At 43.1% G+C, this 14689-nt stretch overlaps 1 protein-coding gene across 1 annotated transcript in view; it reads right to left on the reverse strand.

Annotated features, from left to right (window-relative positions):
- Nucleotides 1-1713: 1713 nt before the first annotated feature.
- The window catches only part of sema3c (sema domain, immunoglobulin domain (Ig), short basic domain, secreted, (semaphorin) 3C), a 61693-nt gene continuing 48717 nt past the window's right edge, over nt 1714-14689 (reverse strand). The window contains exons 13-18 of the mRNA XM_034674142.1: nt 11697-11785; nt 9613-9654; nt 9223-9380; nt 8419-8486; nt 6254-6384; nt 1714-3556 (exon numbers count right to left, since the gene is read on the reverse strand). Of these exons, the coding sequence (XP_034530033.1) occupies nt 3131-3556; nt 6254-6384; nt 8419-8486; nt 9223-9380; nt 9613-9654; nt 11697-11785 (914 nt within the window). The 3' untranslated portion in view covers nt 1714-3130. The remainder of the gene's footprint in view (nt 3557-6253; nt 6385-8418; nt 8487-9222; nt 9381-9612; nt 9655-11696; nt 11786-14689) is intronic.

Below are 14689 nucleotides of genomic sequence, written 5' to 3' on the forward strand. Positions count from 1 at the left end.
GGTTGAGTTCAGCATTTCCAATATGGCACCCACCGACGATGGGCTTCAGGAACAGATGGGGGACTTCACAGATACAACTTCAATTTCTTCTGCAGTCTATGTCCATCACATCATAAGTCACTGGAGAATCTGGATTCTGATTGGCTATTGTGGCGTGATTTATTCACTGGAGTTCTGATTTTTCAACACTTGCAAATTCATAATTTGCTTCATTCAATAATTTGTGTCATTTGCCCCACCCAAGAAGTCTTGTCTTTACTCTAACTCTACATTTAATTCACTCGTGTGAATGATTTTATTCACATTTGGTGTGAACGCCCCATTAGAGAATGTTACAGTCAGATTTGGTCTGAAGTTAGACCACTGTATAAACAGGAAGCTATAAGGTTAGCCTCTTATCGTCTCTTACTTAAAGGTGACATATCATGCAAAATGGACTTTTTAATGGTTCTCTACCTGAAATATGTTTCCCTGGCATGTCTACAAACCCCCCGAGAATGAAAAAAATCCATTCTGCCCCTGTTCTGATTTCTCCACCTTTCTGTAAATGTGTGTGAAACGAGCCGTTTCAGACTTCCGTGTTTTTGGTACGTAACAGCAATATCCGGTCTGTCACGGAGTCAGAGCTTGGAGCTTGTTCAGACCATAGACTGTATAAAATAATACTGAATCCCTCCTCCGTTTTTCATTCCCTGCATACGTGTGCTAACAAGGAGCTTAGGAAGGAGGCATGCTAGTTGTAGGCTGTCTTAATAAACACAAAGGTCGGTTTTACTCCCCACGTCTGCAGATTTGAAGATCTAGTGGATGATTTCAATTTGTCATGGAAAAGTGCTAGCGCTAATTAGCATAGCCACATAGCTACATGTCGTAGCTGTAGCTGTGTACCAAGACACACGTCGACATACTGACAAATAAAACAACAAGAAACACAGAATCTGTGACCAATCCTTCAGAAAGGTCCTGCTGCCTCTCTGGTAGAGGTCGGTTTTACTCCCCACGTCTGCAGATTTGAAGATCTAGTGGGTGATTTTTATTTATCATGGATAAGTGCTAGCGCTAGTTAGCATAGCCACATAGCTACATGTTCGCCGCTGTGTACCAAGACACACGTCTACATACTGATAAATAAAACAACAAGAAACACTAAATCTGTGACCAATCCTTCAGAAAGGTCCTGCTACAGGCGCCTCTCCGTCAGGATCAGATTCTGGATCAGATTCAGAGGGTTGAAGTAACGTGATCTCTGAGCAGCCGTGTATATTCAGCCAACATGTAAACATTAGATCAACGTGCTGGAGAGCCGAGAGCACATCCACTCCCTGAGGGGGCGTGGTCAGAGAGAAAACAGAGTGTTCTGAGGAGGACTGAAGAAGAGGGTTTTTCAGGCAGACCAAAATCCGATTTCAAAGTGTTTTTTTGAGCATAAACTTTAAAGACATGTTTTGGGGACCTCTTAGACCAATATATATTGATGAAAAAAGCGTGATATGTCACCTTTAACTTACAAAACCAAACACAGCCCTCGGTTAAACGACACCCCGTCCTTTTCACACTTTCAGCCAATCACAGACAGAGATACAGTAACAGTGTGAGGATGTATCAGCCAATCACAGACAGATACAGTAACAGTGTGAGGATGTATCAGCCAATCACAGACACAATCACACTTTAAGAGAACAGAGATCAACATATGAGACAATAAATGTCACATTCTATAAAAATGACGTTTATCAGATTTATTCAGGCTACCATGACATTAATAAATACACAGATTCATAACACTGAAGTTACACTGAGGGGAAGCTGCTGGTCACAGTTTTTACTAAACATGGAGCAGAGGTATCCGACCGAGGGCCGTCCTCTGAATAAAAACAAACACTGTTTATCTCTACGATTTGCAGATACCGTCTCGGATGGTGAAATATGTTGAATTTATGTACAGAAAGAAACACTTCCACAAAACGCTGCATAACATATACAAAGACGAAACACACAAAAATACTCTGTACACAAGCAACACATGATCTCTATCTACACGAGCGTCTGAAGAACAGTATTCACATACATCAGATGGTCGGCGTTACCGGCTTTATCACGGGTGTTACTTCTCCTCGGTCTTCGCTGGGGGGTGTCATGTTTTGAGCATCTTATGAAGCACACGACCAGGTGGAGAAAAGATGTTCATATCTACTCAAACCTGATCCAGTGAAGGATTCAGAGGCTTTTATTTCACTGATGATTCTCTATCAACATGCTTCAGAAACAAAAGAACTATGATACAACATACAGCTGAGTCAGGCGCCTACTCCTAAACGTACGTCTGAGTAATGGGAATAAATACAGATCATGTCTATAAACAGCTCACACAGGCTTCTTTATTCTTGTATAATGTTACCACTCTTCTTGTTTCTTTAACATCGGGGCGTAGTGTCGAGTCCGGCCTTTTGAACTTACACATTTTAACTTGAAATGTAACACTTTTTATGAGGATTGTCGCCATCTGTGCTTTCAGTAAAAAGTGGTATTGTGGGCAGTTGGTGCAGCTGAGAGAAACTTTTCTTTCTCTCACTTATTGACTTTCTGTGACCTTCATTATGTCCTTCCACTGAGCTGAGGCTGTTGTGTTAGCTAACGTAGAAATGTGAGTAGGATCTAATGAAAAGCTTAAGTGTAACTCCTCAAGAAGGCGCTCATACATACATGCATCTGTCTCCCTTTTGTTCCTCTTTAATCTCCTCAAGGAAGATTTCAAACAGCCTCCTCTTTTTTGAAAGAAAAGAACAAGTCCATTGTGAGATAAATCTGACAGGTCAAACTTCCCCCTGTGAGTTAAAAAAGGAGGAAAGATCACTGACAGAGTCTAAAGGTGTGTTACAGACCGCGGTTTGTTAGCCGTACTCTCGATTGGGGGCTTTGTTTTGTTGCTGCTACAGCAAATGGACGGCTTGTGCATGCATGTGCACGTGTGTTATTGTAAGTCCCAGCCATCTGGTCACAGTTCCACATGCAGGAAAAAAAAATCCCCACGTCCACCTCCTGGTTTGTGAACATCCACAGTAAAGTTCTGCAGTTTGAGATGAGTTGGAAAATGAGGATCTGCTCTTAAAGACAGTCAGTCAGTCTGTGTTCACACCTCTGGGAGGTGATTACGTCGGTTGCGGCTCTTCCTCCGGTCCAGCAGTGGCTTCAGTTTGGCCATGTCCCCCCTGAGAGGTCCAGGTGGCGGAGCTGGCTGCTGCTGCTGCCTCTGCTGCAGCTTCTGGAGCTCCTTCCTCTCTTTGCAGTATTGTTGCACAGCCAGGCTCTCCGCTGGACTGAAGGCTGCCAAAAGGGCCTTCGGGTGCAGCGAGCTGGCCCAGGCCCACGGAGACTGCTGTTTGTCCGTCAGCACGCTCACCATGGCCTCGCTCAGCACTCGCAGGCGGATCTTGGCGACGGTACGTTTGAAGCTGTTCTCCGTGGTCAGGCAGTAGTAGAGGCCTTGGTCGGATAGCTGGACGGAGCGGATGAGGAGGCCGTGCTCGGTGGAGAGGACGCGGTCGCTCAGCTTCACCTGTGGTTAGAAAATGTACAGTGTGTCATCATAACCCCGTCCAAAAGGTTCAGTGCAGAGAATTATACAAGACGTAAATCAGTCTCAGACAGGTGAGGTTTCTAAGGAGAAGTAAGGAGAGTAAACCAAACAGCAACTCCTGATGTTAAAAAATGAAGCCAATGTGGATGCAATTCCTCAAATGTCCACTAGAGGCTGGCTGCAAACGCCAAGGAACCCCATGAACACCTATGTTCATATTCAGGCAGGATTCAAAGCTTTTACAGCTTGGCTAATGGTTTTGATCTGAACAGCTCATGTCTCTGATCGAACACACTACATACAGAGATGATTTGAAGATAGTAAGACTACATGTTTTACAAATCAAGGCATTATCAGGGTTGCAGCTGACTTAAGTGATAGGTTTGCACATTGCAGCTGTTTGCTGAAAGTTTTGTTGAGTCTGCATTTTGGTGACCGCCGTCATTTGGCTTCAAAACTTGACCTTGTGAGACCACATCCATGTTTTTATACAGTCTATGGAGTGTAGATTAAAGGGATCAATGATGTGAATTATGATTGGATGCTTTGGAAACACTTCACTTGATGCTGATTTTGTCCTCAAAGTGGCAAACACAAATAAATGTTGTGCAAGGCTGGATATTTCCTGAAGCAGTACCATAATTAAGAGCTGGTTTCCCTCTTTTTTTATCTGCATTTAAAGCACACTGATTGACTTTTGGAGCGGACTTTTGGAGCGGTCGCCCCACCCATGTCATAAGTAACTGTGCTGAAATGATCTCTTTGATTCCACTGTAGTAGATAAAACATTACAAAATGCCTTCTCTGATACCCAGGGGCGATTCTAGGAACAGATGTTTAGGGGTGCTGAGCCGGGCAAGATACATTTCACTGTTTGGTACATTTTAATGCAATTTAATTCCCATATTTGTGAAAGAAAAGTATAACACTTTTTGGGAAAGTCTGTGACTAAACCATCAAATCGGATAATGGATATTTAAATGCAAAAGAGAAATGGAGTCATAAAAGAAACATATGGTAACTCTAATTTCTGGGGAAAGACAACTCGTGTTGATACAGCAGCTCCTCAACATACACATAAACAGTATGTATGATTCTGGAGTAAACCAGCCCCCTATAGTGAGTACCAAAAATACCAAAAACTGACATTGGAGTTATTTTTTGGGCTTTCATTTGAAATGCAATGCACAACATGTTAAACGCAGTGGAGCTGCTGTATTTTTGTTGTTAAAATATTAAGTTTCAACCAAGTACTGTATGGTTTTGAAACGTTTCTAGCTTGTTAAAAAGGAAATACAGTACTGTGTGCTTCAGCACCCCCAAAAATGGGCTAGAAACGCTTATGCTGGTGCCCTTTCAGTGGAAACCACATTAAAAAAGTGCCCTCTGGTTACCCTTACAGTCAATAAACTGGGTTCCTCTTCAATGGATGAATGCACAAAAGTTCCCTCTGGATGCCTCTCCAGGGATTTAAATGAAAAAAAGCCCTCTGTGTGCCCTTTGGATGCCCTTCTAGTAAATTCAGTTAAAAAAAGGGTGCTCTTGGGACGCTGTTGGCCTGGCCGTTTAAATGCACGCCCCATATACAGAGGATATAGTCCTTGTTGCAGCGGTCACGGATTCAACTCCCTGCCTCGACCATTTGCTGCGTGTCTTCCCACATTCTCTGCTCCCTTCATTTCCTGTCTGTCTTCAGCTGTCCTATCAAATAAAGGCAAAAATGCCCATAAAAATAAAACTTTAAATACAACATTTTATAATAATTCTTTAATACTTTTATTTTGAAAAAAAATAAATGTGGCTCTAGTTGCCACTTCAATGTCTTTATACAAAAAACTGCCCTTTGGAAGCCCTTAATTATGTTAGGTTAAATATGTAATATAATCAATAAAACAGAAATATATCAATAATTTTGTTTTCCTTTTTACATAATTTGATTTCCACCACAATTGGTTACAAAAATATTCACAACCATGCAGGGAATTCAATTTTAGATGCTCAAAATTTTCTTGCAGAAGGACCCCCAGACCCGCCCTCCTTCAATATGTTTAAATTGATCTTAAGCTGTGAGTACCAGGGGTTTGAAAGGGGGATGCCCCCTCAAACAGCCTGAGTCCGCCACTGCTCTAACGCCCTCTTATTTCTTTCCCCTGACGAGTTTGAACTCAGCCGGGTTCAGTTTTTTACACTCTGCTGTAACAGGCTGTAAAACTTCAGTGATTTATTTTCAGGCCAACGTCTAATCTCATGAGGAAAGGAGCATAAAACAACCATTACTGAGGAGTCTGCTCCACAGAGGTGAGAGCCAGATCCACAGAGACGTGTCGTCATCTAAGAGGCGAGCTCTCCTCCAGCTTTATTTTAGTTTTCTGAGCATTTCAGGAGGTTAAAGGAGTGGCAAAGGTTTGTGAAATGCCCCCCTGCTGAGAGACCAGTCATCAATGAGGATCTAAACCATCTCTGATCTGAATCCGTGCTCATTATATTGCTCCGCGTTCATTATCATTCATCAGATATGAGTCTTTATCAGACATGTGAGCTGGTTTGATTGCTCTCACATGTTTAATGTTTGATGGATAAATTGGACATTTAGTCAGGAACGTGTCTTAAAGGTTTTAACAGCATCCTTGGCTTCGTGTCAGATTAACCTTTGACCTCTACTCAAGTCAAACTGACCTCTTTCCTCCTGTCATTGTCCCGCTGAATCAGCCAGCGGATGGAGGCCTGAGGAGACTTTGGGATGCACTCCAGGAAGGTGGTGTTGTTTTTCACTCCGTACTGTGTCATCTCCACAGCGTTTCTGTAGGCTAGAACACACACACACACACACACACACACACACACACACACACACACACACACACACACACACACACACACACACACACACACGCACTCACACACGCACGCACACACACACACAGAGTCACAACAGACGTCACATCAGACGTCACTCGCTGACAGACACAAACCCCACAGATGGACTCAAATCTGTCTGAAGTCCCAACAGTGAGAGTGAAATGTTGACACAGAGCTCAGTCCGACACTGGCAGCTAAACCAACCCGCACCCACTCTTCTTCCGCTTCTTCACACTCACTAAACAAAAACATCCTTACATCATACCAGCTCCGTTTCCCCCCCCTCACTGCGTGGTTTCTGGTGCAGCTAAATGGCTCATCACACAGCTGGATGTGTGACAGGGATGTGGCTAATTGGTGGTAACAGCCATATGGTTTGTTCCCCGAGCTTGTGTTAATTTAGGGATATAAACTGTCGACCGAAATGGAACACTCCGTGAGCAAATCCTCTTCTCTCATTTTAGTGCATCCGGCTGGCCGACTGTGTGAGGAACGTTGTGTGGTACCCAGACTCACAAACACACAGGTGTTAAAGCTGCAGCTTTAGTGTTTATGTTTATGGATGTCTAATTTGATCGTTTCAAACATCCCAGACAATATGAAAACCAGAACTTCTGTGTTTAAGAAAAAGTCCCCATTAGACCATTACAGCTGGGGTTGGTAGTCAGATTTAGATACACTTTTTGTTATACTGGTTAAATGATCTTTATGTCCGATGGCAATCAATACATAAAGTGTTCTTAAAAGAGAGTGAAATCTACAGCCGGAGTAAACCTGGGAAAACACCAACCAATCCCTGCCATCAGGAGCCAAATTATGAAACCAATCAAATCCCTTCCTGCCGTTCTGCCCGCCTCCTGCAAAGCATACATATGATGTTTGTTTGTGTTTTTAACTTTCACTGAGATAGTGTTACGGTGTTTTCTTACGGCTGAGTGAGACATGAGTTGACGTAGAGCAAAACACAAACGATGTGCTGAGGACCGGTTTGGAGTATAAAAAAATGGACGTCATCTCGCTCGGCTCGAAGTGAGGCTGCCACAAAAACTGCTCCCCCTAGTGGCTGGCTGCAGTATAGTTCAAAAACTCTGTCTCCCCCCATTCATTTGAATGGGGCTGTGGTCAAACTTTAAAGAATAAATACATGTCGTACGAATGTTTCTCACATCCGTATGCTGTGGTGATATGTAGTTATTATTTGACTGTTTTGTGTTCAACGCCTCTTTTTTCTAAAAAGTTTCTTTTTCGTTAGTTATTAGAAGTTAAAAAAACGGGGTTTTTCATCCGGGTTTGCTTTGATTGACAGCCGCCGTAGAGAGAAACTCTGTAGGACCTTGTGACGCTACTCTGTAGGATGGAGCTTGTTACCGTGGAAACACAAATTCCCTACTGCGCAGACTCTGGCTGCAGAAAATGTACAAGATGGCAGCGTTCTGGAACGGGACACTTTGGCTTCAAAACCGTACAATGGGAAAAGGCAGAGCGACGCTGTCCATTATATATACAGTCTATGGTCACGATCATATGGTTGCGAATCAGCGGCGCTCGTGCATGCGAGCGGGGGTGTCGTTTTGGAGGAGCTCCGAGGGGCGGGGAGGGGGGGGGGGTTAGACGGAGTCCTGAGGAAATGCTACATGCCCTCGTGTATGAAATGTGCTATACAAATAAAGCTGCCTTGCCTTGCCTTGCCTACATTCAGATTCATGCGAGTTTTCCGTGGCTACCAACCCTAGCTTTAAAAAAACACAATGTGTGTCCCAAAATGTCATGTCCCCATAAAGATACTAAAACCTGGAAGTGTGTGTTGATGAAAAAATCCAAGGTGACTAATATTCAGACCCTTAGCAGGTTTCTTTCTCTGTTAGTGTTCCTGGACAGGTAGTTTGGCAGGTAGAGGGTTGTATAGAAAAAACTCAGTCCATTGTTCCACAGCTGAAATAAACCAGAAACATATAAACGTCATATATTGTTGTTTTGGTTACCTTTCAGGTTGAATCCTCTGCATTGAGTGAGTGGATTTCCATGCATAATATCCTGCCTCCTGCTTCTCCTGCAAAAATAAAATAAAATAGCAATGAGTATAAATAAACCGAGGCTAAATATAGAAAAATACACAATCACAACAACCTTCCTCCTCATTTGTTCAACCCGTATTCAAACCATGGAAGGGACAAAAACAATGTCAGGAAAATCAGACTGTTTTTCCTCCCAGTGGTGCTCACTCATATAAAACAGCTTGAGGAAAAACACACATAAACAGCTGACACATGAAGGAAAAGCAGGGCTGAGCTTTTGTTCTGTAATCAAACTAAACTTGACCTGCAACTGACGGGAATGTCGACAGACAGACAGACAGACAGACAGACAGACAGACAGACAGACAGACAGACAGACAGACAGACAACCGGTCCTTCAAAGAGACCGGTGAGGTTTAGGTCTTAGAGGCGAGATGTCGCTCATACCTCTGTGTCTGTGTTATGTCTACACAAAGGCTGGAAAACAACAAAAGCAGAGTCAGGGACGCTGGTTACATTGAAGTGTGCACTGAGGGATTCAAGCTATGTGATCTTTTTGCCCTCACAAGTTGCGGGCAGTCATTTTCTATTCTTGTGAAACACACTGCTCTACGTTTGTGGTTCAACTATGATTCAACATTTCTTGTCAAACTGATCAGAAAGTGTCTGTTGTCAGCCCAAAAAACACACTAGATTCTAATGCCAAACTAACATCCAGTAACACTTTGGTCTTGTAAAAAAGAACTGCCTCACTGTAAAACCTTTGTGTACCTTTTGCCAGTGGGGTAGAATCGGGAGCAGCTGAGTCCGTCCCAGGCGCAGTAGGGGTCTCGGGCGAGGCAGCAGTCGGCGCACGCTGAGCCGTAAGCGTGACAGCGGTGTAGAGAGACCTGCGAGACCCCGAACTCCGAGCTGACGTACAGCTGTTGCTGCAAAGCAAACAGTTCAAATGTCAGCCCCCTGTTTGTCTTAATAAGTGGCCGGCTGACAGGAAAATGAGGCTGAGCGCAGGAACAATTATGGCTTATTATTTCCTTGCCTCTGAGGCTTATTGTGCACAGGAGAGTTCTGTTTCAGGCATTACATAGTAGCCGCAGACAATGAATAACATATTACAACAATAAAGGTGCAGTTAATGTGCGAGGAGAGCAGGGCACTTACTTTCTTTGACGAGATTTTCAAGTTTGTAACCGGAGCTTGGTCCTACAAAGAGCACATTCAAGAGCAGTTCAGACTTTATGGACACTTCACAATTCTTCTACAGCTAGTTTAAAGAATGGGAACATTTGTGGACACATGCTCATGGCCTTCCTGCAGTGACTTAATCAATCAATCAAGCTTTATTTATAGAGCAGCTTTCATACAAATCAAAGGCAAGTCAGTGACATAAGGGGCTTTTCAACCGCAGGAACTTCCCCCAGGAACTGGGGACCTTTTGAAGAACTAAACACATTTGGACAGCTGTTGTACACTCGATAACCACTGACATGTCCAGCTGAAGGTCGCCAGTTTACAGGGTCACTCTTCAGCCTATCAGGCTCAGTGAAGATTAATGTTCAGGAGTTATTAAATCAAGGGAATCACAGTTGTGTGGCGGGTGAATTAAAAACACTGTTGGAACTCTACCAATCAGAAATGTTCAGCATTGTAGGCCCCACCCCCCAAAGTTCCTGGACCTTTGGAAAGTACTACTCCCAAGCAGGGTCTTTTCAGGGAGAGGTTAACTACCCAAGAACTGAATTTAGACCCTAGTTCCTGCGGTCGAAGAGCACATAATTCCTGGGGAAAGTCCCTAGTTCCGGGGTAAAGTTATTGCAGTCGAAAGGCACCTCAAGCAGAGGCTTTTCAGGGAGAGATTAACTACCCAAGAACTGAATTTAGACCCTAGTTCCTGCGGTCGAAGAGCACATAATTCCTGGGGAAAGTCCCTAGTTCCTGGGTAAAGTTCTTGCGGTTGAAAGGCTCCTCAAGCAGAGGCTTTTCAGGGAGAGATTAATTTCTTCAGAACTGAATTTAGATCCTGGTTCCTGAGGTCGAAGAGCACATAGTTCCTCAAAAAAGTCTCTAGTTCCAGGGGAAAGTTCCTGAAGTTGAAAAGCACCTTCACTGTCAGACAGACTCATGTCCGTATGCTAACTATGAAGCTACTGCTGGTCTGCCCGAACACAAGGAGAGAACAGCTAGTTTAGATCTGTCTAAATGCAACAAGAACACATAACAGCACCTCTAAGCTCACATTAAATACACAGATACATTTTTGATGACTTACTAAAAATAGAAGTATAAAATGTCATGTTTTTCACATTAGAATCAAAATTTGAACTTTTCCTGATTTTTTGCATTGTTAATAAAATGTTCTCTTTTTTCACGATTGTTTCTTGTCAAAAAACTAAATTTTCATTTTTCCCATTATTTTTCACCTCCAAAGCAAAATTTTGAATTTTTCATGTTTTTCATGTGAGACACAAATTTTCCCTTTTTCATAATTTTTGTGTGTTTGAAGCAAAAATGTCACTATTCTACATGCTTTTGACGTCAGAGTCATAATTTTCATTTTTTGTCATGATTTGAAGTTTGCCTTTTGGCCTTCTTGCTTAAGATTTGGGGTGATTTCAAAAACACTTTCATGTCCGTGATGAAAGTGATACCCACAGGAAAGAAACAGCTTAGTGTGTTTGAATGTTAAAAGTAAACATGTTATTTTATGTTGTGAGTTTTATAGTGTGATGTTAGCTTCATGTTTAGTCTCTCTAGGCTGAGTCGGCTGTTAATTTTCTTGAACAGATAATATTCACAGAAAAGTTTGTTGCTGTTCAGCTTCTTGCTAACATATTTTCTTCTTTTCACCAGAGTAACATTCTGACCTGTGAGGGCAATTTTTTCTTATTGAGCTGTCTTGAGGTGCAGAGGTAAACTGAAGGGGACAAGGCCTTCACCTCTGATCACAAGTGGATCACAGGTGGATCACACTCATAGAAACTGAAGCTAAGATAAAACAGTGAGGTTCCCTCAGGGCAAAAACCAGACCCTTGCAGCATGTGAGCAAGTTACCCATCACTCCACTGCAGAGCATCCACCCTGCCTCTGTCTGTCAGTAACCCTAACCCTCTGCCCCAGGCCTTTGTGTTGTGACCAAACTCTCCCTCTTCCTCCCCTCCACCCCTCCTCTCCTACTTCCCTCCTTTGATTTTAGAGAAAACAGATGAAAGTCAGACTGAAAAGAAGAAAGAAAACAGACGGCTGACCTTAAACACTTCCAGCTCCTCCAGGATCAGATCCTCATGCAGGGAATGATTGCTGGGCAGCACAATCACCTTCTGTACTGTACCTTTGTCTGGTGGGGGCAGAAAGCAGACATGTCAGGAGTTGTTACCACACACACGTGCACTGAACAACCATGTGAAACAGATACAGCTACCCACACTGAAACCAGAATGCAGAACACTACAATATAACAAACCCCACGTCTTTTTTCTCTGCTGATGTTTTCTTTTGAATGAAGCCTGACAGCCGTGGCCAGTTTACATCGAAAGATTAACTGTGACAGGAGCGGGAATAGAAGCTCTTCAGCTCGCGCGAGGGAGGACAAGGGCCATGAAAAGGGCAAAATATAACACTCCCACCCTCATTACGGCTGTTCGCTCTGTGGAGTTTGAGCAGCAGGGAAAAGAGAGGGAGTTTACAGTAAAGGGCTCCTGGAAATGAAAGATAAGAGCATCTCCCCTCATCCGTCACAACAAAGCCGGATCTCTGGGCTCATATACGAACACACAAACCTGGCTCCTTTTCAAGAATCAAGGCAGGAGAAACAGAATGGATAGGCTGTCTGATAAACACCAGCAGCTGCGAGAGAGAGTCCCTGAGCAGCTTGATGAAGGCAAACATGTGCACAAGTGGGCACCAATGAATGCATAATCATATTCATGCACACATACTATCATGTTTGACCACTTTGTCAGAAGCATGGACACAGATATAGGTTTGTAGCCTACACAAAGAACCCACGCACAGAACCTGCGGCTGGTTTAATGAACAGAGGTCAGAAGAGGTCAAAGTCCTCACATGAAGGATCTGGTAGACCTGTCTGTGACCTGTCGGTGACATGCACCAATGTTTTCAGATTTGCACTAGCGCCTCTGTTATCTGTTCATCTGATAAGCAGCTCTGGCGAACCGGACTCCACTCAATCATTTACTCATGTCGCACCTCTCTGATGACTCATGTCAGAAGTGATGTGTTATTGTATTGTGGTTTGTTCTCACAGACCTGTAAAGGCTACAGCGTAACATGCTCAGTACAGCTCCACTGTGAGCCTGTAGCATTAGCTTGTAGCAGACACAGATACTGTATTAGTGTATGAAAAAGCAGCAATGTAATGAGACATGAGGAAAAGAATAAGGGGATGTTGAAAATATGAAAAACATCTGGATTAGTATACGCCGAAACCATTCCTTAGAACTTTCTCAGAGGAGGGACACACAACAGGATAATCGTCTTGATTCTCCCCTTTGTACAAAAGTCAGAAAGGTCCTGGTTTTTTAAGGAGCCAAAGATTATCTTTAATTGATTGAAATGAATATTAAAGGTGACATATCATGCAAAATCGACTTTTTAATGGTTCTCTACCTGAAATAAGTGTCCCTGGCATGTCTACAAACCCCCCGAGAATGAAAAAAATCCATTCTGCCCTTGTTCTGATTTCTCCACCTTTCTGTAAATGTGTGCTGAAACGAGCCGTTTCAGTTTTCCGTGTTTTTCTTACGTCATAACGACATCCGGTCTGTAAAGTAAGTCAGAGCTCGGAGCTTGTTCAGCCCATAGACTGTATAAAATACTACTCAACCCCTCCTCTGTTTTTCATTCCCTGCACACATGTGTGCTAACAAGGAGCTTAGGAGGGAGGCATGCTAGTTGTAGGCTGTCTTAATAAACACAAAGGTCGGTTTTACTCCCCACGTCTGCAGATTTGAAGATCTAGTGGATGATTTTTATTTTTCATGGATAAGTGCTAGCGCTAGTTAGCATAGCCACATAGCTACATGTTCGTAGCTGTGTACCAAGACACACGTCGACATACTGACAAATAAAACAACAAGAAACACAAAATCTGTGACCAATGGTTCAGAAAGGTCCTACTGCAGGCGCCTCTCCATCAGGATCAGATTCAGGATCAGATTCAGAGGGTTGAAGTAACGCGGGTCTGTGAGCAGCCGTGTATATTCAGCCAACATGTAAACATTAGATCAACGTGCTGGACAGCCGAGGGCACATCCACTTCCTGAGGGGGCGTGGTCAGAGAGCTCATTCTCATTTAAAGGCACAGACACAGAAAACAGCCTGTTCTGAGCAGGGCTGAAAAAGAGGGGTTAACAGGCAGACCAAAATCTGATTTCAAAGTGTTTTTTTGAGCAATAAACTTTAAAGACATGTTTTGGGGACCTCTTAGACCAATATATATTGATGAAAAAGAGCATAATATGTCACCTTTAAACTTTTCAGCCATGGCGACACAACATGTTTTCCCACTGCCTTCTCCCCTGGTTTTACTGATACTCAAGTAGGGGAGATTGTGAACCGGCACAAATATCTCAGCACTTTTATCAATAATAAACTTACATTCAACTTTTATGCAGATGTTTTATTTCTGTTTTATTGAATCATTTTTAACTTTGTAAATGGTTTGCTGGTATGGCTCGACAAGTTTGAAAAATAAAAAGTCTTCAGGCTATTATAAAGATATACAGCAGGGTTGCGGGCACATCTCTGCCTGACATGTGGAGCCTTTATTGAGCAGCCAGGACCCTCAGCAGAGCCTGGTCCATCATGGCTGACCCGTGCCATCCTTTCTTTAATGTGAGTTTGACCGGCTTCCCTCAGGGCGCAGATACACTCTGCCAAAAAGCAGGACAAATAAGAAGAGAAGCTCTTTTGTCCCGGTAGCAACTGGCCAGCTTAATGATGCCACATAACACTATTGTATTTATGTTGTTAGTGTTTGAAATGTGTCAGAATACTTTATTAGTCCCCGAAGGGCAATTCAGTTTCACAGTCAACCTGTTCATAGTACAAAATATACAGTAAAGGAAACAAGGAAATAAATAACACGTCGTGACATCAGCAACTACCACAACCAGTGACCCGTACAGCAAAGCAGGATGCTCGGTACTTCCTGATTTATTCTGCCTTTTGTGCATTTAGCATCCTTATGGCAGAAGGAATAAAATAATTAGCTTAGTGG

This window comes from Notolabrus celidotus, chromosome 21, assembly GCF_009762535.1.
Source record: "Notolabrus celidotus isolate fNotCel1 chromosome 21, fNotCel1.pri, whole genome shotgun sequence".
NCBI classification, from domain to species: Eukaryota; Metazoa; Chordata; class Actinopteri; order Labriformes; family Labridae; genus Notolabrus; species Notolabrus celidotus.